At 35.7% G+C, this 27,430-nt stretch overlaps 1 protein-coding gene across 1 annotated transcript; it reads right to left on the reverse strand.

Moving 5' to 3' along the window:
- On the reverse strand, positions 1–27,430 carry LOC148956795 (uncharacterized). Its single transcript, XM_089091989.1, has 4 exons — positions 27,373–27,430; positions 6,210–6,355; positions 3,914–4,038; positions 1–52 (listed from the first exon to the last, which is right to left on the reverse strand). Exons 1-4 carry the CDS (start codon positions 27,428–27,430, stop codon positions 1–3), a joined length of 381 nt encoding a protein of 126 aa, XP_088948115.1.

Genomic DNA, 27,430 nt, shown 5'->3' on the forward strand with positions numbered 1-27,430 from the left:
TTATCTACCAGCACACTCTGCAACATCACCATAAAGACAAAAAGAATTCAACCTATAGTAAGAGGAATAATTAAAGGTATCCCTCTTAACTTATCCATAGAGGAAATCAAGGAGAGCTTACAAACCCCAACAACTGTGAAAGATGGTATAAGACAGAAAATATACAATAAGGAATCTAAAAAACTTGAAGATAGCCTTGCAGTATTAATTATTTTTGAGGGTAGGACCCTACCACCAAATATCCGGTGCTTTGGAAGAAAAAAGGAGGTATACCAATAGCTGCGTTCGTTTTCACCGTTCGTCGTTCTTAGTACTAAAAAGATTTTCTCGGTTTTACTCTTAAATTGTGTTTTATTTCGCCGTTCTAAGAACTACGTTTTAACTGAAAAAACGGTTTATAAGAGCTTTCCTTAGCCAGATAAAATTTCAAAGTCACAGACAAAATTTCAATGAACCAGCACAACAAAAATGGAAAATATACTTCTAAATGTAGCAAAACAAGCAATAGAGTTACTAAAGCAAAGTGACTGTTGAGTAACTGTTGCACCGTTCTATAGAGTGCAAATGGGCACTCTTGCTTTTGAATGCTTGTGAATGGGCATAGACATTAGATTAGTTGAAATGGGGGTGCAATCCTAAATAGTGGACTCCACATAGGGACACATGTTAAGAAAATATTTTTTACTCCGTAATATGGACAATACTCATAGTTGTGGCACTTAGCCTAACACTTAATCAGCCAAATGTCCTTTCTAAATTTTTAGCTTAAGACGTTTGAACAATTGAACATATTCCTAAGGGTATTGAAACCTGGGGTTAGCGGGAGTTTCTTAGTATTAGTTGTAATCTAAGATATCTAGAAATTCCTCCCATTTTTATCCCAAAAATGCTTCCAGAACTTTCTGAAGATTTCAAAACTGTGCCACATATACGAAAAACAAATCACTACCATTTTTTAGATGAAAGACACCATCAACAAAATCTACAAAATTAAATATCAATAAACTTGTTTTCCGTCATTTTTTTTTATTTTAAAACTTGGCGCCCAAAAATAAAACTAAAGTTGTTGAACGTAGTTTGAGGCTCAGTTCGTTGTTCTAAGAACGACGGTACTAAGAATGAAGGACGGCATTTCAAAGAACGGCTTATAAGCGAAACATTTCATAGAACGGCGAAAACGAACGGCTTAATTGTAAAACCGAGGATTTGATTTCCATAGAACGACGAAAACGAACGCAGCTAATGTTTTTACCTTCACCTTTATCGGTATCATCTAATCGATACAAACAAAAAAGGATAGAAAAGGATAATAAAAATAAAAAAAGATTTAGAAGATAATATTTTTTTATTAATTCTTGTCCAGACGAAACTTCTTACTTACTTGAGGTTTCAGGCTCGGTGACTTCCACTTCAAGACTCTTGCGTGATGATTGAATATCCATTTCAGATTCAATTAGTGATTGCGGATGCAGTAGTTTATTCATATTTCTCCATGCTTGAAGCTTTTGAAACAATATCGCAGCATCGGTTCTAATTTTCTGTTTGAAGTAACTACTCCGCATTTGAAACTTGTCCTCCACCAGACAATTTATTTTGTCATGCCACACATTGGTTATTTCAAAAACACCTTTGCCACCACGACAAAACAAGTAATTTTATCGCTTTGTGAACATGCCGTGGATGATTGAAATCCTCCAATCGCATTCCAATTACTTTCATTATTTCGAGCATTTTAATAGAATCACAAGCAAGACGGGGCAGTTCTATCTTCAATTCAGTTGATGGGTAGTTTTCATCGTTAGATGTAGCTTGTCTTGCTAAAATCTCCGCTAAGCTATAGGCTGCTATTTTTTTTTTTTTTTTTAATATTTCTTCTTATCGCCTTTAAATTCATTTCAAATTCACTTTAACTAAGTTGTCACTAGGTTATAAGTCGTTTCTACGTCCATGAGGTGGAGGTGTTGATGAAGAAGGGGCATTCCTCCTCCTATGTGGGATAAATTCTGCCCATTTCGGGGTTTAATGTTACTCTTTACTTTCACAATAACAGTACAGAACGGAAATATTCCCAGAAATAATAAGGGAATGGATATGAATTTCACAATTTTGAGACGTTTTTTAATAGTTTTTTTGTACCCTTCCCCCCCAAAAAAAATACCCCTCAAAAAACTTAAAATTCTGGTTATGACCCTGGGGATTAAACATCAATTTCTACCTCACCCTCCCCTCGTCTCTCTCTTAGGACTAATTTTGTATTTAAGTGATGGCTCAATGAGAGCTGGGATGTTTTGGCATTAAAATACATCCTTTGAGGTTTCTCCCTCCCTTGCTAACTACAAAACAATCAGAGAGCCCAATTTTTGAAGCTTAAGTACCTTTTTTTTTAGTTTTTTAATTTGTCCTTTACTTACAAATACTATTTGTTATTGGGAAACATACAGAGATTTTTCGCAGGCAAGTTTTCTGCAGTGGGTGGGGAGTGTCTGGGAGATTTTCAGTGGGAAGAAAATTTTTGGGAATAATTTCCTTTAAGCGGGGATCAAATTGTCTGACAAGAATTTTCCGTGGAAAATGTAAGTAATGTTCAAAAGGGTGATGCAAGGTGACATTTCCCTTCTTATTGCATAAAAATTTTTCTAGCGTTTTTTGAGTACTCAAAATGGTATTCAAAACTGGAAAAACTCAAAATGAGCCAAAATTAACATGAGTAGGGCTGACAGCCCCCATGCCCTCTCAAGAGTAGGACATAATTTGCACTTTACTGAAAGCAAAATATATTTTAAATGTTTTCACTTTTTTACTTTAATAAATAAATAATTATGAAGACTTTAAGGAATAAATATCAATATATGAGTAGAGATGACCCGGGTCATCTCTACTTATATGTATATTAAACTGACAATCAACGGTTATTTTTTTTTTAAAGCAAAGTGCAAATTATGTTCTGGTCTTGAGAAGTGATGGGGGTTTGCAGCCCTACTCCTGGCAATTTTTGCTTGTTTTGAGCTTTGACTAGGTTATCTATTGCAATTTCTGTTCTTTTGGGGTTTCATTTATTTATTAATGGTGACTTGCGGTAGTTTCATATTTGAAAGATAAGAAAAACTTACCCGTAGAATTTGACAGCGCTTTTGTCCGTAAAAACTTAAACTATTAGAATTTGTTGGTTACCAGAGCCAACTATGGTTTCAAAGGAATAATAAATCTTCTTATCTTCTTCTTTTTTTTATTATTTTCTTCTTCTTTTTTTTCAATTTGCGCCCGCTGCGATCAAAAATTGCTTAACTTCATATGGAAGTCTTTTCAACAAAAACTAAATTACAGTTTTTCGATATTTTTAAGATACATATGGTGTGTAAATTTATCTTTTTCACTTTCCCTTAGCACTAAAAAAAAAAAAAAAAAAACGCAACTATACTAGAAAACACAACTCAAATAAAGTTCTCAAATTTAGAAAAGCCCATTTTCCGCAAGGGGCGGGGGGGGGTGGAGGGTATTTTTCATGCGAGGTAATGATTTTTCTTTGCGGGTATTCTCCCCTGCAGCGGGGGGGGGTCACGGGAGGAGGCATTTTCTGCAGGGGTTATATTCCAAGGGGGGGACACATAGAACCGTTTTTTCAAAGTCTATGTTGGGCATTCATGTATTTATTTATGTTAATAGTTTTTGGTCGTTAACTAAACTTTTTCAGTTAACTGTTGTTAAAAATATAAACTTAAATGAACCTTATTTGTTTTTAGTATAACTCTGAAAAATTTTAATTTGACATGAGGAAATACTCGAACGACAACCAATGTAACGCTATGCCTTTGCAACAAGCTTCTTTAGAAGGAAGTAGGAAAACAGGACCCATAAAGTCACATTAGATTTAGTTTTAATATTTCCTATTAGAGATCATAGAAAGAAATCAAACCTTTTCCGCTTCTTCTCATCAGTATCGTATTTTGCGTGTCTTTTCAAGAAAACTTCGTCGCTTAATGGTTCAATCCCCTCAATGGAATGAATAGGCGAAAAAACACGAATTTTAGATGTAGGAACCTATAAAACATCAACACTTTTAAAATCAGCGTTTCTATTGAGGTACTTTTTAATCTCTGTAAAGTGCGACATCTTTGTAGAGCCAACCTCATTTGGTACATATAATGTAGACTACAACTATGAAAAACCAACATTGAGACAAAATATTGTTTTTTGTTTTTTTTTTACAATACACTTTTATTCGTTAATAACTGCCTGAATGTTAATTGATACATAACATAACGCTTCGATAAAAATTCGATGGATTCACAAGCTGAAGACAAGCGACAACGGATATAAATTTTAATTAATTAAATAAAAGAATGTTTAAACTGAAAGTAAGGAGTAACATTAAAACTAAAACAGAACAGAAAATATTCCGTATATGAGGGGGTTGTAAAGTAAGTAAGTAAGTATGACAGCACTAGACCCTTAAGGTCCAAACCGGTGGTGCTGATGTCCATTTCGTGGCCCTTCAGCCAGGAAGTACAATGGGGGGCTGGGGGCCAGCCATCCTGTTTTTTCGCTCATTCTTCCTGCTTACCTTCCCCAGATATCTCCAGATACCCATTTAGAGCTGGGTTGACTCTGGCTGAGCTTACAGAGTCACAACACTGACCCGCGTCCCAAACCAAATAACTGGCCATGCCAGGGATAGAACCCGTGCCCCTTGGACAAAGAATTCTCAACCCAGAAGAATTCTCGAGAAGTCCCCTGCTTGATACCTTGCTTTTCACGATGAAGTTTTTATGCACTTTTAGAAAAAGCTTCTTATTCTAATTAAATGGCTCTTGTGTTTAAGGAGTTGTTCTTAAAAAAATTTGAACAAACAGTCTTTATGTTCGCTTTCAGTTTTAATGTTGCTCCTTACTTTAAACTGAATAAAAAAATGGCTTTTTTTTATTTAATTTCGTATCGTTTTTCAGGTATTGCAACTAAATCTGCCCCCCTCTAAATGAAAAACTCTTCCCTTTCCAGGAAACTCCTCCGCAAAAAGTTCCTCTCACAAAAATACCCCTCCCCCCCATCAAATTTCTTGAGGACAATTTCACAATACAAATTTTATTAACATACATTTGAAAAGGACTTCTCGTGGTTTATTTTAATCACTCTGGAATATATATAAATATATATATATATATATATATACATATATATATATACATATATATATATATATATATATATATATATATATATATATATATATATATATATATATATATATATATATATATATATATATATATATATATATATATATATATATATATATATATATATATATATATATATATATATATATATATATATATCAAATCCATCAAAAAAAATTTGCCATTATAAATATGCCTAATATTTTTCACAATAATTATAAACATCTCAAATTAAAATGAAAAATGAGAGCTTTCTAGAAGAATTTTTGAGCAAAAGAAAAAATACAAAAATATTTGAAAAGTACGCTCTTTTTTGCTACATTTGTTCCAGCGAAAAACAAAATATAACCTAAAAGTACCTTTTTTGTAATTCAGAATAAGTACAGTTTGTTGTATTTCGGTGTCAATTTCGGAGCTTCAGAAAATAAACTGTGGAACAATGCAGTTATAGGCGAATTTTGAACTCATAGGCGGAAATCAAGCTGTTCTACACGCTTGGGAACCACTGCGCCCCAATATTTGGAATCAGCAGCATTGAATTGCCTACCCTGTAAATCACTGGCAAACCAACTGTAACAGATTTGTTCCTCCCTTGAGAGATACAGGCATTGGATCACAGACTAAATTGAAAAGCCAAAAGGTATCCTTTGATATATTTGCGAATTCAGTGTTTTTCTTCTTAAACCAGTAGTGGCCATCCTATATGTCAGCTCCGAATTATGTAAAAAAAAAAAAAAAAAGCAAAAGATCATTAAAAAAAATTTATGATATCCAGAAAGAGACAAGACACCAAAAGGAAGGATAAAATAATGCAAATATTCGAAAATGACCGTTTGCCATTGTACATCTTCCTAAAAGTTGAAAATTGGATTTCGTGACTAAAAAGAAAAGAAATCATGAAGATACATCTTTTTTAGCTTTTGTGAATCTAATTGGAATTTTGTTTTTGTATTATTCACATCGCTGCTCTAAAGAAATGACGAAATGATTTTAAAAGGAAAATATTGAAACATGTATAAACACAAAAGGACTTACCTCGACAGAGAATTCTAACGTGCAGTCCACTGTAGCTTGTTTGGGGACACAGGCAACATGGTAAGAGTCTTCAACTAATAGTAAATCAGAATATTCTGGGATCATCTCTGAATCAATATAACGCACTTCTTTTGGAAGAATAGATGCTAGAAGTTAAAATAATTTTCTGTCATGGAAAAGTGTTGTTTTCCACATACCTCATCAAGTCATCGAACTCATTTTCATAACTCTGGTTTCAGTGTATTTATAAAGTAATCAATGCTCTAAATTCAGACATTTGAATTTACCATGCGAATTCAAAAACCCTGAGATTTCATACCCCATAAATAAACTACCCTTCAATTGTATCTTATCGCGATCACATAATTACGCAACTGAACCCCCCCCCCCAAAAAAAAAAAAAATTTTAAAAAAATATATTATTCCCAGACAAAACTTAAAGGACCACAATGTGAATAGTAGGCTACACATGGGAACTTAATGGGCCAACATTAGATTTAACGTACACGAGTAAGATAAACCCAAGAAAGGAAAGACATCATTCCATTATTGACACTAAAACATACAATTGATTAAATAAAAATTAACTTTTAAAAGATCACTCAGCAGAAAAAAATGTACAGACAAGGAAAAGAATACAAACCTAAATATTGTTCAATGACATTCATGAGGATGCTTCAACTGACAAAAATATAAATAATGAATGAAAAAAAGCGAAGACAACTCCTTAAAACACAGTTGTAATCAGAATCCTACCCCCTGCTTATATGGGTGTTCCTGAACAAGATAGAAAAAACCCATGGATGTTTCGGGTCATGCGTCACCTTGGCATTTCTAAAACCCCGATGCCACCCTCGTGGCATTTCAGTTTTGTTATCCAAAATTTCACTTGTGTTCATCCGATGGAAGCTAAAAAGGTCTTTAACTTCGTGTTTTTATTGGGTTTCCCTCCTGGCATACTTTAAGCTAACGAAAAATATTGTCTGTAAAAAACACCTTTTATAGAATACATGGTTATTCCAATACTATCATGTATCTTTTTGCTATTGAAATACACATGAATGTGACGGGATTCATATGAAAAAATGTTTTTTTAAATTAAGGCTCAAAAGTATAGTCAGCCAAACGGTGCATGTCCTGCCAGAGATTCCCCCAAATATTGCCATGGCCCGCCGGTGGGGACTGCACCCCACGTTGGGAATCAGGGCTCTAAATGGATGCAAGCACCAGATTTATATGGGCTAATCCCAAATTTGAGCTTACTTTTAAATATTTTAAGTCGTAATTAAAAATAATTCTAGCCATTCAAAATAACAAAAGGACTTAACATTGTTTGATATAGTGCCACTTTTTGCACTTGGACCGATCAATTGAAGTAGTTCTAGAATGTTAAAACATTCTCTTCAAAATAATGAAAAAGGGAATGGAAAAGGAAAGAAAGGAAAAGAAAATTGGAATAAAAAGACGCTAAGTATTCTAAGGAAGAGCTAATAGAGCTAGTAAAGGCTCAAGAACATTTGTACGACAGCGGAATCGATAGGTGAATTACAACAGGGGAATAAAATAATTTTAAGCAATTTCATCCCTTATACCCAAAGGGGGGGGACCCCAGGTTTGTAAGGGTGAAACGCGGCTTCAAATATAAGGAGACATTTCCAGGAAATGGAATTGATGTTAAAAAAATATTCACTTTCATCCAAATTTTCCATACTTTCGCAAATTATTAGGATATTTTTCTTCAAAACTTTCAGCAGTGCCCATAACATCTGTTGTGGTTGCAGGGAAAAATTTTTTGTGATAATATTGAGGAACTAGCCAGATGTTTTCCAGAGAAATTGCCTACAGATTGTTCTGGGTACCTGGCTGATTGGCCGTGTCTAAAACAGTATGCTGTACAAAAACTGTGGTCCAAACCCACTTTCTAGGGTTATGATGAAAGAAAGGTTGAGATGGCTAGGACACGTTCTGCGGAAGAAGGATGACAGATTACCAAAGATTGTCCTTGTTGGCCAACCATCTAGGGCTAAATGGAAAGCCGGTCGTCCGTGGTTGGGATGGGAGAATATCATAAAGAAATATTTAAAGGACATGGGGACGTCCTGGGAGGGTGTACAGAGGGAGGCTTTGAACAGATTGGGATGGAAGAGGAGCGTGGGTGCTTATGTTGGCCTAAGACGACTTGGTGCTGCGTTGAGTTGTTAGTAGTAGTAGTTGAGGAACAGGGGGACCAATAGGTATTAATCCTATGACAGCACTGGATTAGCATATGACATTTTGATAGCGAAATGATTCTAAGTTCATGTTTCTATTACTGTTGTCGTCGAACTAATTAGTATTATGCAGCATTTCCAAACTTTCTATGATATTAAAAAAAAATGAATATAATTTAAGAAGACACACATACAGGCATCTGTTTGTAGGGGGTACTTGCTTAGACTAGGTTTTACTGAAACATTCACTCTAGCACAAGGCTAATTTACGTAGTTTTCAGAGGCCTATACGGTAGTAAAGACCATATGGCTCCAATGTTTTATTATTATTATTATTTTTTTTTTCAAAGGCACTTCATATAGAAGGGCTCGTCGTAGAAACTTCAAAGGGGGCTCATTCAATTGGAAATCGAGAGTTCTAGTGCCTTTTTAATAGTCGAAAGTGATTGGAGGGCAACTAGCCCCCCCTTCCCATCATTCCCCCAAACACATCCAATCAAAATTTTGAGATAGCCATTTTGCTCAGCGTAGTTGATTTCCACATATAAATTATGTTTTTGAGGAGGAGACTCCCCCAAAGCCTTCAGGGCAAGGGTTGTAAGTTATGCACTGGGGGCATATAAGGTTTTTTATAGAGGCCGTTGTCGTAGAAACTTCAAAAAAGGCTCATTCGACTTGAAATCCAAATGGCTAGTGCCCTTTTTAATAGTCGATGGTGATTGGAGGGCAACTAACCCCCCTCTCATGCCCCCCTTTTCCCCAAACACATCCAATCATCATTTTGAGATAGCCATCTTATTCAACGTAGTTTTAAGTTCTGGAAATTAGGTCTTTGAGGATGATAACCCCCCCCCCCCCCACATCCCTCGGGGCAAGGGTTGTAAGTTATGCCCTGGGGCATATAAGATTTTGTTTAGACAGCGTTGTCGTAGAAACTTCAGAAAGGGCCTATTCGATTGGAAATTTAAATGGCTTGTTCCTTTTTTACTAGTCGAAAGTTATTCTAAGGCAACTGAAACCCCTTCCACACCCACCATTTCCCCAAACGCATTCAATTAAAATTTTGATATAGCCATTTCGTTCAACGTAGTTGAAAGTTCTGGAAATTATATTTTTGAGCAGGATACTCCCCCTACAGTCTTCAGGGGCAAGGGTTATAAGTTATGCCCTTGGGGTATATATGGTTCTTATGGAAGGAATGCTCGTATAAACTTCAGAGAGGGCTCATTTGATTGGAAATTGAAAGTTCTAGTCCACTTTTTAAGCGTGAAAAGATATTCGAGGCTAACCAGTTTCCCCCACCCCCAAACCATTTTTTCCCAATTGCATCCGATAAAAATTTTAAGATATCCATTTTGTTAAAAATATTTCAAAGATCAAATAACAAAATTCCACTGTCGATACAACCCCCCAGGGCCCGGGGGCAGGCGTTTTAAGTTATACCCTTGAGGCTTAAATGCGTCTTATGGAAGGGATGCTCGTATTAACTTCAAAGACTAAACATTTAAAGTTCTAGTTCACTTTTTAAGAGTCAAAAGAGATTGGAGAGCAACTAGCCCCCCCCCCTCCACGCCCTTTTTTCCTCAAACCCATCCGATAAGAACTTGGAGATAGCTTTTAATAAAATTGTTCAAAGACCACATAAAGAAAACTCCAGGGTCAAAAAAGCCCCCCTGGGCCCAAGGGCAGGTGTTGTAAGTTATGCCCTGGGGGAATATATGGTTCTTATTGAGAGGATGCTCGTAAAACTTCAGAGATAGCTCATTTGATTAGAAATTGAAAGTTCTAGTTCAGTTTTTTAGAGTCAAAAGAGATTGGAGGGCAACTAGCCCCCCCCCCCCGGGGCCCCCTTTCTCCTAATGCATCCGATTGAAATTTTCAGACAGCCATTAAGTTAAAAATTGTTCAAAAGTCAGATAACAAAACTCAGGTGTCGACATACACCCCCAGGGCCCGGGGGCAGGTGTTATAAGTTACGTCCTGGGACGTATATGGTTTGTATGAAAGGGATGCTCGTATAAACTTCAGACAGGGCTCATTTGATTGGAAATTGAAAGTTCAAGCTCACTTTTTAATAGTCTAAAGATGCCCGAAGGTAGCTAGCCCCCCCCCTCCTTCTTTTTCCAAACCCATCTGATGAAAATTTTGAGATAGACATTTTGTTAAAAATAGTTCAGAGGTCGGATAAGAAAAACTCCGGTGTCAATACAACCCCCCGGGGCCCAGGGGAACGCTCTCTTAGTTATACCCTAAAGATATGTATTGTTCTTGTGAAAGGGTATCTCGTACAAAGTTCACAAAGGGTTTATTTGATTGGAAATTGAAAGTTCTAGTTCTCTTTTTAAGAGTTAAGAGAGTTAAGAGCAACTAGCCCCCCCCCCCATACGCTCTTTTTTCCCCAAACCCATCCGCTACAAATTTTAAGACAGCCATTTTTTGGAAATTGTTCAAAAATTAGACAACAAAAACTGCCCCGGGGCCCGGGGGATAGGCATTGTAAGTGTTGTCCTAGGGGTTTATGTGGTTCTTATGAAAGGTATGCTAGTATAAGCTTCAGAGGGGGCTCATTTGATTGGAAATTGAAAGTTCTAGTTCAATTTTTAAGAGTCAAAATATGTCCGAGGGCAACTAGCCCCCCCCCCCCCCCACAAACCCTTTTTCCCCAAGCCCATCCGATAAAATTTTTATAATAGCAACTTCATTAAAAATAGTTCAAAAGTCAGATAAGAAAAATTCCTGTGTCGACGCAACTCGCCAGGGCCCGGAGGCAGGCGTTATGAGCAATGCTCTAGGGACATATATAGTTGTTATGGAAGGGATGCTCGTACGGAGAGGGCTCATTTGATTGGAAATCGAAAGTTCTTGTTCACTTTTTAAGAGTCAAAAGAGATCAGAAGGCAACTAGCCCCCCCCCCACCTCCTCCACGCCCTAATTGTATCAGATAAAAAATTTGAGATAGACATTTTGTTAAAAATAGTTCAAATTTCTGATAACAAAAAAATCTGGTGTCGACACAGCCCCTCTCCCCAGGGCCCGAGGGTAGGCGTTGAAAGTTATGCCCAGGGGGCATATATGGTTGTTATGGAAGGGATACTCGTATAATATTCTTAGAGGGCTCATTTGATTGGAAATTGAAAGTTCTACTTCCCTTTTAAAGAGTCAAAAGTGATTGGAGGGCATCTGGCCTCCCCCCACACTTCATTAATTTTTTTCCCAGAGGCACTTCATATAGAAGGGGTCGTCGTATAAACTTCAGAGGGTTTAATTGAAAACAGGTTTTCTCTGCATGTGAGGTGCTGCTCAATCCTTGACAAAGATTTAAACTTCAGTTGTTTGGGGTTTAGGGGGACTAAAAGGTACCTAAGTTAGATTACGTATTTAATATATGCTATACTTTTCATTTATATTTCAAAGGAAGCTCATTCGATTGGAAATCGAGAGTTCTAGTGCCCTTTTTAAGAGTCAAAAGTGATCGGAGGGCAACTGCTCCCTAAGCCCCTTTTCTCCAAATAAATCTGATAAAAAATTTGAGGTAGCATTTTGTGAAAAATAATTCAAAGATCATATAACAAAAACTTATTTACGTAATGCAATGTCGTTAAAAATAGTTTAAAGATGAGAGGTGAAAAGCTCCTTTGCCGACACAACCCCCCAGGGCCTGAGGCAGGCATTATAGGTAGTGCTTTTGAAACTTTTATGATTCTTTACAAGGGATGCTTGTATAAACTTCGGAGGGCTGATGATTGGAAATTGAAAGTTCTCGTTCACTTTTTAAGAGTCAAAAGAGATTGGAAGGCAACTATCCCCCCTCTCCACGCCCTATTTTCCTCAAACCCATCCGATAAGAACTTTGAGAGACACATTCTTTTCAAAATAGTTCAAAGGTCAGATAACAAACAATCCGGTGTCGACATAATCCCTGGGGGGATATGTCGACACCGGAGTGTCCTGGGGCCGTATGTGGGTCTTATGAAAGGGATGCTCGTATAAACTTCAGAAAGGGTTCGTTTGAATGGAAATTAAAAGTTGTGGTTCATTTTCTCAGAGTGAAAAAAGATCGGAGGGCAACTAGCCCCTCCCGCCCTCCACGCCTTCGGGTTTATCGGATGGATAAACCCAACCGATGAAAATTTAAGGTGACCATTTTGTTAAAAATAGTTCAAACATCAGATATTAAGACTCCGGGGTCGACACAACCCCCCAGTGCCCAGAGAGAGGCATTGTAAGTTATACTCTGAGGATATAAATGGTTTTTATAGAAGGTATGCTCGCGTAAACTTCAAAGAGGGCTCATTTGATTAAAATAGAAAGTTCTAGTTCACTTTTAAAGAGTCAAAAGAGACCGAAGCTTAATTAGACCCCCCCCCCACCCTTGTTCTCCAAACCTATCCGATAAAATTTTTGAGTTAGCAATTTTTTTTAAAAATATGTGAAACAGCATATAATAAAATCTTCGAGGTTGACACAAACCCGTTTTTTCACTTTGAGATTGTTACTTTGATACCATTTTTGATACTTTGATGAATATTTGATTTATTTATTTTTTAAAGTTTGATTTAGAAATAAGGAATTTTTAAAAACTTGAAATTTTTTGCAATCAAAAACGAACAAAACTAAAAAAAAAACTTTCCGAAAAAATAATTTTTTAAAAGAAAAGTAATGGCCATTTTGAACTCAAGATAAGCAGATAAAAATACATTTTGAAATTCAAACTCAAAACGACCAGAAATTACTATTAAAGAATAAATGAAACCCAAGACAAACAGAAATTAAATAAACAATCATAGGAAAAACATACAACAAGTAATAATATAAATGAATAAATAGATCTTAAAGCGAGCAATGCTTAGATTGAATATGAAAATCAAGCTTTAAACGGAAAACATATTTTCCTATTGAAGTATAAATGAAACTTAAAATAAACAGAAATTAAATAAACAATCAATGCAAACAAACATACAACAGATATTAATGTAAATTAATAAATACATCTTAAAACGGGTTAAACTTAAATTGAATATGCAAATCAAGCTTGAAACTAACAAAAATCACTACAAACAAGAGTTTGGGTATGAACTCCTTCCACTGTAAAAGTCTAAAACATACTGCGTCATTGGCGCTTTACTGAAAACTATATGCGTCTTGAACAGTCTTGGAAAGTATAAACAACATCAAATTGAATATTTGATGTATAATGATATTAATTGTTGAAAGATCGATCAGTTCAAGAATTTATTTCACTATAATTGTATTTTTATTTTCAATGCTATAAAGAAAATATTTGTAATATAATTCGTTTACAGTTAAGCGCCAATGACGCAGTAGGCTTTTGGTTTTATTTACAGTTAGGAAAGGAGGCAGTATCCAATCACTTGTTTGTTGGGAAACTATATTCGTCTTTAACAACTTTAAAAAGAGCTAATAAATTAAACTGAATATTTGATGCATAAAGATATTAATTTCTGAAAGCTCATTAGTTCAAAATGTTACTATAATTTTAATGTTTATTTTCAATATTAAGTACAAAAGAGAATATTTGTAATAAAGTTGGTTTTCAGTAAAGCGGCAACGATGCAGTGGGGTTTTAAACTTTTATAGTGAGAGAAGGAGGGAATACGCAGACTTGTGTGTAGTGAGTTTTGTTCGTTTCATGCTTGATTTACATATTCAATTTCAGCTTTACTCGTTTTAATATTTATTTATTAATTTACATTAATATCTATTGTGTTTGTTTGCATTGATTGCTTATTTAATTTCTGTTCATTTTAAGTTTCATTTATACTTCAATAGGAAAACCTTTTTTTCGTTTTAAACTTGATTTTCATATTCAATATAAGCAGTACTCGCGTTAAGACCTATTTATTCATTTATATTATTACTTGTTGTATATTTTTGCTATGATTGTTTATTCCATTTTTGTTCGTTTTGGGTTTCATTTATTCTTTAATAGTAATTTCTAGTCGTTATGGGTTTCAAATTTAAAAGGTATTTGTATCTGCTGAGCTTAAGTTTAAAATGGCCTTTACTTTTCTTTGAAAAACTTATTTTTCGGAAAGTTTTTTTTAAATTAATTATAAAAAAACAACAATAAATACAGATAATATGTATTAAATCTCTATGACTTGTTCGTCCCCAAAATAGGGGACGAACAAGTTTCGATACCTATTTGTCTTGAATTTCACGAGGTATAATTCCCGGCTTTGGCAATTCACTTTAGTATCTTTTGGAAAGATGTGGTGGTGCTAAGGTGAGATAAGCAACATTTTCCCAAAAGATATTATGAAGTGGTCCCGCCTATCTCGTAATAATTCAAGCCTCATATTTCCAGTGTTTGGCTATGATCTACAACTCCACTTCCACTTCTGAATGGTGCTGCTCTGTTCTAAATATTTTTAATTTCGTCGCATACGTAGCTGGTTTTATGGCCGAATGGACCACAAACAGACACAGTGCATTCGAGTTGCTGTCTTACATAACAAGACATTTTTGACACTGTCACATTGTCGCACCCAAATCCAAGTATTACAGTAAAAGTTTGGATTGATTTGGCACTGCCGTCTTATAAGAGTAGTTATCTAAGTACCATTTTGCCGAGACATATAGCAATTTGAAATATCATATGGAATTTGCTTGAAGCTATATACTTTGCGTACGCCTCCGTACCAAACAGGTTTTTCTGGTAGTCCTATTCTACAGGTCATTACATCTTTGCCAAGAGGAACGAGTATAACTTGATTGGTGATGGGGATTTGAATTAAAAGAATATTTTTCGTGACAATTCATATTAGTAAGAGAATTGGATTCAAAGAGAATAGTTTTTATTTGAAAGGATATAAGTGGAGAAAAAAAAATGAGTGGAGTATTTACATTATTGGAGATTAATGATGGAACTGACAGCAGCAGTAGCAACGATATACGAGTACCCAATGTGGCTGTGGAAATAACCGCTGGTTGTAGACTATGTCTTGAATGGGACATTATGTATTCGAGATACGTGATATCATAAAGCAAATTTAAGCAGAAGGAACAGCAGTGTATTGCGGCAAAAGTGAATAGTCTCAATATAAATAAACTTAAATCAGCATCAGATGTTCTGTATAAATATATTTATAAGAGAAAAATGAATCAGTGAATATTATTATTGTAATTCTGTTCAATAACACTGTTTCTAAATCAATGATATTTTTTCTTTCTTTAGTAGACTAGCGTATATTTTTTAGAGTAGAAAAAAGAAATTCTGTTTAGTCTGAAGTTGATCGTGAGCGAATTAGGACTAAAAAAATGGATAGATTCGAAAAAGATCGAATCATGAGGAATCTAGTTCTTATGGAAAAACATTTAATTCTAGACGATGATTTTCTAGAGTTGTCTATTCAAAGGAAGATATTTTCTCGAGGAATGCTTGTCGATATAATGAAAACTGATTCTCCATCATTAGACTCTTGTATGAAGCTTCTACATCGTGGTCCAAATGCATTTACACAATTTATTGATATATTGATCACGACACGACAAAATGATATTATGGATATGCTTTTAAACATTAGTTTAGAAATTTAGGACTTTTTTTCATAAGAAAGATGGTGCTCAAGGATGATTTACTCCTCTCTCTCTCTCTCAGAAAATTTTTTTGTTGCTAGTTCAGTTTTATTGTGGCAGTGAGAGCTCCAACACATAACAAAATGCTCCATACATCTCTTTTATTTAAATATTCACTGGGAAGCTGGTCATCATGTGAGAATTGCAAAATGATGGAGGAGTATGATGAAAAGTGTAGATTATGCAACCAACGTAAATTGCATAGAGAATATGCTGTACAAATTAAAGGTTGTACTTCCTGTCTTGAAGAGGTGTGTTACTCTCATCTTAGAGGTTGCCTATACTCCAATTGCCAGTATGATAAATGTAATCAGTGGGAGAGTACATACCCCAGTATGATTGGAAAGAATCCTAACCTTGATTTTTGTTTATTGGTACGAGATTGGTATCATCGTGGTTTTAGATTGTTCTGGGAGGAGGAACCGGGTCAACGATTCAACTGTTGGAACAACAAAAGAATATGGTTTCTACTTCATCGTTGTGAAGACAATGGGTGTTATGATTATAAGCCCACTGATTTTTATTTGGCTGTGACAGAATGTGATTCGACACTTGAGGGCAGTGTTTGTGAAATTGCTTCAAATAGGCAAATTGAAACATGTGAATTCTATAGAATGAATGAGAATAGTATCATTGACTATACAAAGAGATATGACAAGAGTGAAGTCACACTCTACTGTAGAAAATGTGACCCTGACATTGCACTACATCAAGATCAGTACATTGTGAATTCAGATAATCTACCTGAACTAGCTTTTGTCGAAAAACACCTAGTAGTAGTGGATGAAATATAAAGAGTAGAAAAGTCGTTTTATAATGTATATAATTTTTTTTTTTATCAATAAAAAATTTCAAATAAATCTTTAGAACATTTTATTCTTAGGGCACTAAAATCAATATTAAATACACTTGTAAGTATATTCTCCACTAGAAAGTCTTTCAATCGAGGTAAGTCAACGTAGATTTCAAGAAAATACTTGTATGTGTAGACAAGACATCTGAATATGAAAAAGAGTACTGCAAGAAAGCCAAATGTCTTGGTCGCTATATCCTCTTCTCTTCCTTGATTTTAAATAATGGTTTTCCCCCTGCTTTCAATAAATTTGCTGATGTATGGAGCGTAGAATTTATACAATAGACCAAGAGGATAAAAAAATTCAATATTCTTAGCTGTTTGAAAGATGCATAGCCAAGGACCGGTCTTCAAAGTCGATGGACTGCTATTAACAATGATTTGGGTATTGTTAACACTTGGAATTTTTTCAATGAAGTCCGAGGGTATGCAATAGGACTTGTATTGGGACATGTATGGATCCATACTAAATACATTGATTATTTGTTTTGTGTTCATGGTGCTAGGTCTAGTAGAACACTGCCGTCGGGCGTGATTTCCCAATAGGTTTCGAATTGACTCAGTGATATTAGCGTGATACTCTCAGTCAGAGCATCGCCAAATGTACACTCTAAACGTACATTCCCTGTTCGTACTATGGTCATATCTTGCGTGCCTGACAAATCCAAAACAATAACCCCATGATTTTTTGAAAACATTGAATCGGTTATTCCATTTTCAAATAGTTGAGAGTCATGATCTAGGGATTGCATGGTCAACTCGTACAGAGTTCAATAGGATTTTTTGTCAAATGATAGAGTGTACAGTGGAATACCATTCACTTTGCACATGAGGCTAGATAGACCGAAAAAATTAAAATCGTGGGGGGATTCAGTCTAGGATCCAACGGAACTGCCACTCTTCACAAAGGCCAATGCCAATTTTGATGGGATTTCTCCATTGATAAATGAAGAATCGCTATAGCTACGAGAGCCGGTGGCAATGTGACGTTGATTGGTGATTGTATGGGGGACAAGAAGTTTAATATTGTTACCATTGGCTCTTAGCTTTTCCACTGCCAATGCAACAGAACTCATAACCTGTTATATTCGAACATGGAGAACTGCCGAAGTGATAATGACATTTGCATCGGGTGCTGCAGGAAGTGTTTTTCTCAAAATGAAATTCGATGGGGCCATCTGTAACTTTATGTCAATCTTGACATTGGGTGGTAGCCATTGGGATATATTGAATATCTCATGATTTAATTTTCCAACTACATGATACTCCTGGGTCACTGTAGTAGTCAACTCACCGTCAGTATCAACACCTGTTCGATATTCATAGCCCAATGATTGTCCTCTCAACTCCTTGTAAGCCTTTGGCGTCATCATCATAAATTGTATGTAGCTTGCATAGTTGGATAAATTATTGCTAGTGCTCACCAATGTTCCATTAATAAATACATTAATTTGTTTGAATAGGTTGTGTAGAATACAGTTTTCATAGGAGAGACCATCACCGGCATTTGGAGTTGTATCATCTTACTTTTTCTTCACCACAAGATTTAAATCAATAAATGTTGACGACAAATCAATGAAATAGTCTTCATTGGAAAATATTTGACAGTGTATATTGTCCGAGAGGGGTTGTTGAGGGTGAAATTGTTCATAGTAGCCATACTTGACACTGACATCAACATTTTCAGCATTGAATAGATTCAATGAGGAACTGATTGATGCATATGATTCGTTGTGGGGGAGATAAGTCATCTTAAGAGATGAAATCCTTATTTGATCTAACAATCTCTTTCTTTTTCTTCTTCTGCTGCTTATTGGTCTTCGTTTTTTTATTTCTCAAAGTCCTTTGCTTCCTGCCTGGGTGGAGACTGATGAGTGAATGACGCGAACGCATCCTTTTCAATCCCTCCCCATTTTGTCGAGATTTTAGTTGCTCACCAACAGCTCTTGCTGAAGATCTAATATTTTCCTTAACACTCTCCTTTAAATTCTTGCCTGACCCCCATTCCTTTAGTGTAGAGGCAGCAAAATTTGATGCAGCATGTACAATATATTTTCTGGCATGGGGTAGTGCAGAACCAAATAGCCTAGCAAACCAGCTACCAAGACCATAGCACGACATTGTAGTACGCCCCTTGTAGTAGTCCAATCCATTGCCTATTTGACGAGGACTCAAAGCACCAAGATAACAATCGATATCGGGACAGACAAATGGAATTCTTCTATTGTTCATTTTTTAGGTTATTGTACTGTCGTTGACAATGGGTCGAAAATGACATGTAATCACTGCTAAACCTTTTGAAATTGCTAGAGAATCACCTAATTCAGTTCTTAGGGTTAACTGACAGAGTTTCAAATAGGAAGTGTTTACTGGAATATACTGAAGATGCTTTATATTGTAGTGATGAACATGTTCTTGATTGGTTTTTCGTTCAAGGACTCGTAGGAGGGGAACATTTGACTTACCAACCCGAGATGTTTCCACAAATGAAGCGTAGAGAAATAGTCCAAAAAAAAGATAACTTTGGGGACGGTGCGCCCCCCGCGCTGGCGGCGGCCGGCCTCCCCCGGGCCGCGAGGCCCCCCCCCCCCAAAGGCCGCGAGGCCCCCCCCCAAAAAAAAAGGTTCTTAGGAAATTAGTTACAGGACTTTATTTAAACCGAGACTTTCCCAGTGGGCAATACATTCGATCCGGTCTGAAGTTAAATAGTGTCCAAGGGGGAGGGTGGTCACACCATCTTGACAAAAATAGACCTTGTCGGAGATGGTACTCATGGCTATTTTCTCTACATTTACAGTATAGTTCCTATAGTTCAATGAACGAATTGCCAACAATTTGGCTCGTGGAATTGTATTTTCAACAATACAATTCATATAAATGTTCATGTCGAAATTCTTGTCCACATAGCGCGTGGGTACTCCTTTGCAATATTTCTTGATATCCTCGTCGTATGTCTGTATAAAGTACACCTTCGGACCTACAAACATACCACGAGAAATCAGGTCGCTACCCGTTTCAGATTTAAAAAATAAAAGCTGATTGGGCGCCCGACGTTTTACTAGCTCAGGGTAAAGACCACCACACCCCTTGGTGTAGTCCATCCGTGAACTGATGAGTTCACCGTGCGCCAAATCATCAATTAGATTTGGTGTTTTTACTTTGAGCAGTAGAGAATCCGTGTCACCGTAGCAGACCTCTACTTGCCCCTTTTCCAGCCACTGTACCCTAGCCACATTGTAGTAGAATTCCAACATGAGCTTTTTTGAGATCTCCAAGATAGCACTACCTGCTGCAATATTTTTATTCAAGACAATGCGTCTTTTTTTTCCTATTCAAAAGTACCATGTCCGGGCAAATGATTGTGAAGGAAGTGTAATTGGGATCGGCAATAATTCGATCACATTGTTCAGGATCGTTCAGAACGTCACAACGATTCCTATTGCGAACCCTCTCACACATTTTGCCGAAAGCTGAATTTAAAATGAGTCTATAAATTTCTTTTTCGGCTTTCGTCTGTTGAGTATTTTATTTTGATAATAACGGAAAATATAAATATTTATTTAATTGAAAAAAAAAAATATTTTACACTACTTTAGATGCCTAACATAAACTGAATTATTTTCCAAACCAAAAATGCATTTTTTTTTCATGTTAAATTTTACCCTTTTTTCAAGGAAACGGACACGTGCAATAACCCCCCTTCTGTCAAGAAAGCAACATATAGCGAAGGTATATTAATGCAAGCTGCAAGACCATCAATTATCAAATATGCCCCTAGAATTAAACGCGATCTGGACCATCCAACGAGCACCCAGCTTATAGTGTCAGAGCCCTCTAACCCCAGTGTTAGCTCCATACAACTTGGAAGGAAGTTGAAGAGAGAATGGACTGCTTCATATAATGCCTCAGCTCAGCCTACTGAAGATTGTGAGCTTGACCCCCTTCAAGTTTTGCCAAGGAGTTCAGATATAGAAGCCTAGTGAGAATTTGTAAGTATATACATAATTTTTTTTTCTATCCATATTTTCAAAAATAAGTTAAATTTTCTCAGGCTCATAGCTTTTTATGAGTAAAACTTAAAATTTGTTTATAAAAACTATTTCGTTTTCTTTCGTTAACCAAATTAGCGGTATATAAAGGAATGCTTATCATGCATTTCTATAACAAAAAAAAACCTTGCCTTTTAACTTCTAACCAAAATGCATTCTAATTCAATAATTCCAATATTCCTTTTAAAAAAAAAAAAAATATTTGAAAAAAAAAAAAAAACGATTTGCTATTTCACAGTTGACAAGCACTTTTAAACTGGTATTTTTGCGCTAAGCCATTTGCACGCATCCGCTACTTATCAGATCTCCCATCGCTTTTTAATCCGCTTTGAATTCTAAGTGGGTCTCTTGCAAAGTGGACTTTAAATAACAGGATGTCTATCTTCGATAAGCAATTAACACAGGAAAAAAGTTTTTTAATAATTTCCAAATATGTCTTCACAGCGATGTCAAGAAACATTATTTGGGCGAACCCGTTTTTGGTCATTTCATTGAAACACTTAGGTGTTTTCGAGAAAGAATTTGAGGCTGTTCTATTTGAACAGTGTTGTGAAGTCCGATACCCCCAACTCGAAAGGGTATCGATCCTCCTACCTCGAAGGAAGCCCCTGGTTCCCAGGGGTCCCTCCCCGGTAGGGGGAGGGGGAGGGGAGGGGAGGGGCTCTAAAAAGGACCATCCAAAATTTTAATTGACAAAGTTTATTAACTATAAAAAAAAATGGTTATTTTACATAAAAAATAAAAAACTTTTTTTTCTACAGATTAAAGATATAGCACCAACAGCGACACCATAGAGTGATGAAGTGAAACACTTAGATGTTTTCAAGAAATAATTTGAGGCTGTTCTATTTGAATAGTGTTGTGAAGTCCGATACCCCCAACTCGAAAGGGTATCGATCCTCCTACCTCGAATGTAGCTCCCGGGTTCCAAGGGTCCTTCCCGGGCGGGGTTGGGGGGGGGCTCTAAAAAGGACCATCCAACATTTTAATTGACAAAGTTTATTAACTATAAAAAAAAAATGATTATTTTACATAAAAAATAAAAAACTTTTTTTTCTACAGATTAAAAATATAGCACCACCAGCGACACCATTGAGTGATGAAGTGAAACACTTAGGTTTTTTTTCGAGAAAGAATTTGAGGCTGTTCTATTTGAACAGTGTTGTGAAGTCCGATACCCCCAACTCGAAAGGGTATCGATTCTCCTACCTCGAAGGAAACTCTCGGTTCTCAAGGGTCCTCCCCGGGAGGGGGATGGGGGGGGGTAACTTTTTATTTAAAAAAAAAAAATTGTTTGATAAAAAAAAGAAAAGTGTGTTATAATTGTGATAAAACTTTCGTCAAAAAAAAGAACAAAAACTTACTCTATTACTTTTCTAGTGTCAGGGGGAGGCTGTGAAAACTTCTGACTTCCCTGGTCTAGGACTTCAAAATATCATCGGTAATTGCCCCCTCTCGCCGGATGTTAGTGAAGGTATGTTATTTGATATCCCCCTTGGATTCTTAATTTACATATGAAGAAACGGACAGTCTTATTCAAATTGTTGGCCCTAATTCTTCCGGGGACATTTTTAACGATAACTTTACAATTAGTGAATTGAGTCCTGAACAAACAGGGTCAGGACATGAAAATGGTGCAATGTCCCAGGAATTACCTGATTTTATCTGTTAGAATCTTCTCTAAGCCATTTGCCAACATACAAGGTAGATTTTAACCCTCCCGAGGAAAACGCAAGCATTATTCTAAATGACACCGTGAAAGTTCTCCATAATTATATCGACAGAATTGAAGCAAAAATTGAGATTCAGATCCAGAACTGGGTGGGTAGGGGGGGACTAAAAGCATCGGTGAATCAAAAAGTTTTTTTACAAAAGGTAACATCAGGCGACATTTTTTATTTTCCTTTTTCGACAGGCAACCAGACTTTTTACCCAGATCTAAACGACTTTCAAGACAACTTTTTCAACTGTGTGAATAAAGTAATTTCAACTTTGGATACATTTAACGAGAGGGGGAGTGGGTCCACAATTTTATACATTGAACGCATGGATCTGAATCTCAGTGGATTTAAAAAAAACGTTATTTTAAGGGGAGGGCGAGGTAACAAAATAAATTGCCACCCAGATTTGTCGACTACAGGAGGAGTTCAAGGTTTCAGATTTAACACTGGACTGCAATGTTTTACATATGTGTTTTTAGCAGCAGCCCATAAAACATTAAATAATGAATCAACAATGAAAAATCTTGACAGACTTGCTCATAACGGTGAAGAAAATTTTACTAAAGTAAATTTTGATTGTTTAGAGGGAAAGTATCCGGTGTCCTTTAAAGAAATAAGCATATACAAGAAAGCAAATGAAATTCTTGGGGTGGGGGTGGTTGTTCTCCAGTATGACACAGAATTTGTAGATGGGGGGAAAAACCAAATTAAAAAGGGGTTTTGTATTCAGTGAGGATACCGATGGTGTAAAATGTTAAAAATTGGGTATGGATTATTTACGAACCTCCCAAAGATGTAAATTCTTATGGTCATTTTTTCCCCGTTACTGCAATAAGTCGACTCCTATCTCAAGGCGTTCAGAAAGGAGAACGCTTCTATTGCCCCATGTGCCTTTCCCCATTTAGATCTGAGCGAAAATTCTCAGATCACATGAACCATTGCAAAATTCATGGAAATCAGAGAATTGAAATGCCGGCAGAAGACAAAGACACTTTACAGTTTAAAAATTTTCAAAATTATCTTCTGCAATCTGATAAAGTGTCTTTGGATTGTGAAACAAGACTGGTTGAGGTATCGGACCCATCAAGGCCAAATATAGTCAAGGAACACAAACTAGTTGCGTGTTCCTATGCGCATTTTTATCCATTTATATCCATTTTTTTAGTCCTAACTCTCTCACGATCAACTTCAGACTAAACAGAATTTCTTTTTTCTACTCTAGAAAATATACGCTAGTCTACTATAGAAAGAAAAAATACCATTGATTTAGACACAGTTTTATAGAACATAATTACAATAATAATAATCACTGATGCATTTTGTTCTCATCAATATATTTCGATAGAACATCTAATGCTGATCGAAGTTTATTTATATGAAGAGTATTTACTTTTGCAGCAAAACACTGTTGTTCCTTCTGCTTAAATCTACTTAATGATATAACATATCTCCAATACATAATGTTACATTCAAGACATAGTTTACAACCAGCGGTTATTTCCATAGCCACATTGGGTACTCGTATATCATTGCTACTGCTGCTGTCTGTTCCATCATTAATCTCCAATAATGTAAATGCACCACTCATTTTTTTTTTCTCCACTAATATCCTTGCAAATAAAAACTATTCTCTTTGAATTCAATTCTCTTACTAATATGAATTTTAAAGAAAAATATTCCTTTTATTCAAATCCCCATCACCAATCAAGTTATACTCGTTCCTCTTGGCAAAGGTGTAATGACCTGTAGAATAGGACTACCAGAAAAACCTGTTTGGTACGGGGGCGTACGCAAAGTATATAGCTTCAAGCAAATTCCATATGATATTTCAAATTGCTATATGTCTCGGCAAAATGGTACTTAGATAACTACTTATAAGCATGCTTGAAAAAAGCACTAAGAGATTAAAGCATAAAAGGAAATGGAATCTAGGGATTTTTGACGACAAAACAAATGGAAATGTCACTGAGTGGAACTTGGGGTCTCCCTTTAGGGGGAAAAAACCCGATGATAACTTATTTTGCGTGGTTGAGAGCCAATCTTTATTCTTTGCAATCACCAAAGAAGGAGCTTAGGAGGCTATCACTGAACCGCGGCTCTATCGCCTGATTATATACAAAATGCTTGACAATAAAGGAGAGATTATCTACAAACTTGATTAATTCATCAAAATTTGTTCCTTCCAAGAGCAAATTACTAAATCTATCCAAGGACTGTTCAAGACATATTTAGTTTTCAATAAAACGCCAATGACGCAGTAGGCTTTACACTTTTACAGTTTGGGAAGGAGGCAGTACACAAACTCTTGTTTGTAGTGATTTTTGTTCGTTTTAAGTTTGATTTGAAAATTCAATTTAGGTTTTACTCGTTTTAAGATTTATTTATTCATTTATAGTAGCACCTGTTGTTTGTTTGTTGATTGTTTATCTAATTTCTGTTGTTTTTGGGTTTCATCTATTCTTTAAAAGTAATTTCTGGTCGTTTTAGTTTGAAGTATTATATGAATTTGTTTCTGCTAGTTCTAAGTTTAATATGGCTATTTACTATTTTTTCAGAAAGTTCTTTTTCGGGAAGTTATTTTAATTAATAATCTCAAAATTGAAGCCCCAAAGCCTTTTATCTTACTTAATTTATGTTTTATGATTTATTCCGTGTTTTCTCAGATTTGGCCATTAAGTCACAAGTCTTTCTTTATTTTGAGAAAGTCCTTAAAAAGAACGATAAATTTCGTTAAGCGAAAATGACCAAGCAAGTTTACTACGATAATTTTGACTGGTATGTAGGATTGACAACAGAATTTTCAATTTTAATCTCAAGTTTTTTAATTCCCACTTCTTTCAACCGTATCTTCCACTTCATATTATTCAGATTAGCTTCTTTTACAGTTAAGTATTTTTTTCACTTGTCACGGTTTTTCATGTTTTTGTTTCACGAGAACTTCAACTACCCACTAATCAACTATATCAACTATCCAAATACTTAACACCTGGGACTTGGAAAAAGGGAATAAAAAAATATATTAGTTTACACCTTATTCATTTTATCATATCCAATCATCATGCATTGGCACACAATTTTGTTTTCGGTTGTTTAACTTAAATCTGCAGAATATAAAAAAAAAAATCAGAGCTATTTCAATTTAAACTATTCATTACCATAAAGCTACACTGTAACTAGGACCCTCATAGGGTTCAATGTCTCGATTATGCATGTAAAGTCAACAATGTATATGATACTGACGTGTAAGAAAAGAGTAGAAATACTATCATAGAAAAATAGTTTACTTCCAGAGCAAGCTTCAAACTATATACTCTGCTTCCTTACTTATCCATTTTGTCTTTGCCCGAAACAAAATAGTGAGTTTACTTTCAGTGTTTGATTCAAGAAGGACTAAAAACTGACTACCAAACTAAAAACTCTGCCTTTATAGCTCATAACATTACACATAAATGAGAATAAACACCTACATCAGTTTTGTGCATTCAAAACTGCCGCTAAAAGAGGTGCACTACTTTGCCGAAAGAGACATATGAACTTGGTCGTATTTTCGCCCCAACCATCCTCACTAAATTTACTGAATATTAAACTTTTTTATATGCGTTAACTTCCTGCTACAATCTACCATTTGCTTGTCACACCACCAAGTGAGTTCTCACCCTCTTTACCGAATTTCGCGAATAATACACCTGCTTATAATGCTAATAATGCGCGCAAACTTCCTACGATAGCCTAAAACTTCTTTTTATTATAGCACCAATTGAATTGTTGATGAAGACATTAGGGGTTGCGAGTATAGAAGGAATGTCTTACAAGCAGGTTCTGAAGAGCCTTGCTGAAATTTGAAAAATTAGGGCCTTAATCCTCACCTTTTTGGTCCTTTTTATCTCTTTAATTAATCTCTACAGAAACATTTCCTACTCGAGGCCATATCCGTATCAGCCTAGTAAATGACGGATTAGGCCCACGATGAAACAGAAATACCACAATCCAACTCAGACTTTGACCCCCCCCCCCTCCCTCACCTCCTAGTAAAAACAAGGTTTACATTTATAAAATCTAGGTGTTCTTTAAATAAATCAATTTAAAGCAGGAAATAACTTCAATCTGAGTAAAACACTTTTTCTTATCGATTTTGGTAATAAATTCCCTGCGACACCCCTCCCACCCTGCGATATACCAATGAGCCGGCAAAAAATAATGGTGAGCAGTAATAAGCCTGATAAATACCTTTGGTTTCTTTTTCGACCTCTTTAGTTTCTGAGAATGACTTTGAGGTGAGCGTGGAAGTTATTTCGCTAGCATCACTTGATCCATGAATATTTTCGGCATAGAAACGAAAGTGATATGAACGAAAGACTTCAGAAAGTATTTTAGAGTACTTTTCTTGAAAAAAATAAAAACAATTTTTTCTCTTTTACCTGCAATTAATGCTTTCAACTTTTCCAAAAACACATCACGATTCACTGCAGTATCGATTCTATATAAACCAGGGTATCGGAATTTTTTTACAAAACTTTGCTTTCACCATCAAACTTCGCATAAGATGGTAAAGCTTACTGAATCCAAGCAGAGATAAGAGTTTGGGTTTTTCTTATCTCATCTATCAATTAGAAATAATGATTGGGTTTTAAGAGTTGTACATTCACCAGAGCATATCTGCGATTGTCCACATACACCGGTGAGGGTCCGAATGCACAAGAATACAACGAAATATTTGATATTTCACTTACGTATTTGGCGTTTGTTGACATTCACCGATGAAAGTCGATATTCATCATTTTTGGACAT

This window comes from Artemia sp. Qi Xiang Cuo, chromosome 1, assembly GCF_049724085.1.
Source record: "Artemia sp. Qi Xiang Cuo chromosome 1, ASM4972408v1, whole genome shotgun sequence".
Classification (NCBI taxonomy): domain Eukaryota; kingdom Metazoa; phylum Arthropoda; class Branchiopoda; order Anostraca; family Artemiidae; genus Artemia; species Artemia sp. Qi Xiang Cuo.

Excerpts from the sequence above, each read along its gene's own strand:
- LOC148956795 (XM_089091989.1), bottom strand. The coding sequence starts at position 27,430 with ATGTCCAAAAATGATGAATATCGACTTTCATCGGTGAATGTCAACAAA. Across the intron at positions 6,356-27,372 it reads TGTCAACAAACGCCAAATAC|CATCTATTCTTCCAAAAGAA; the intron begins GTAAGTGAAATA and ends TTTAACTTCTAG. Across the intron at positions 53-3,913 it reads GATGAGAAGAAGCGGAAAAG|GTTGAATTCTTTTTGTCTTT; the intron begins GTTTGATTTCTT and ends CTCTTACTATAG.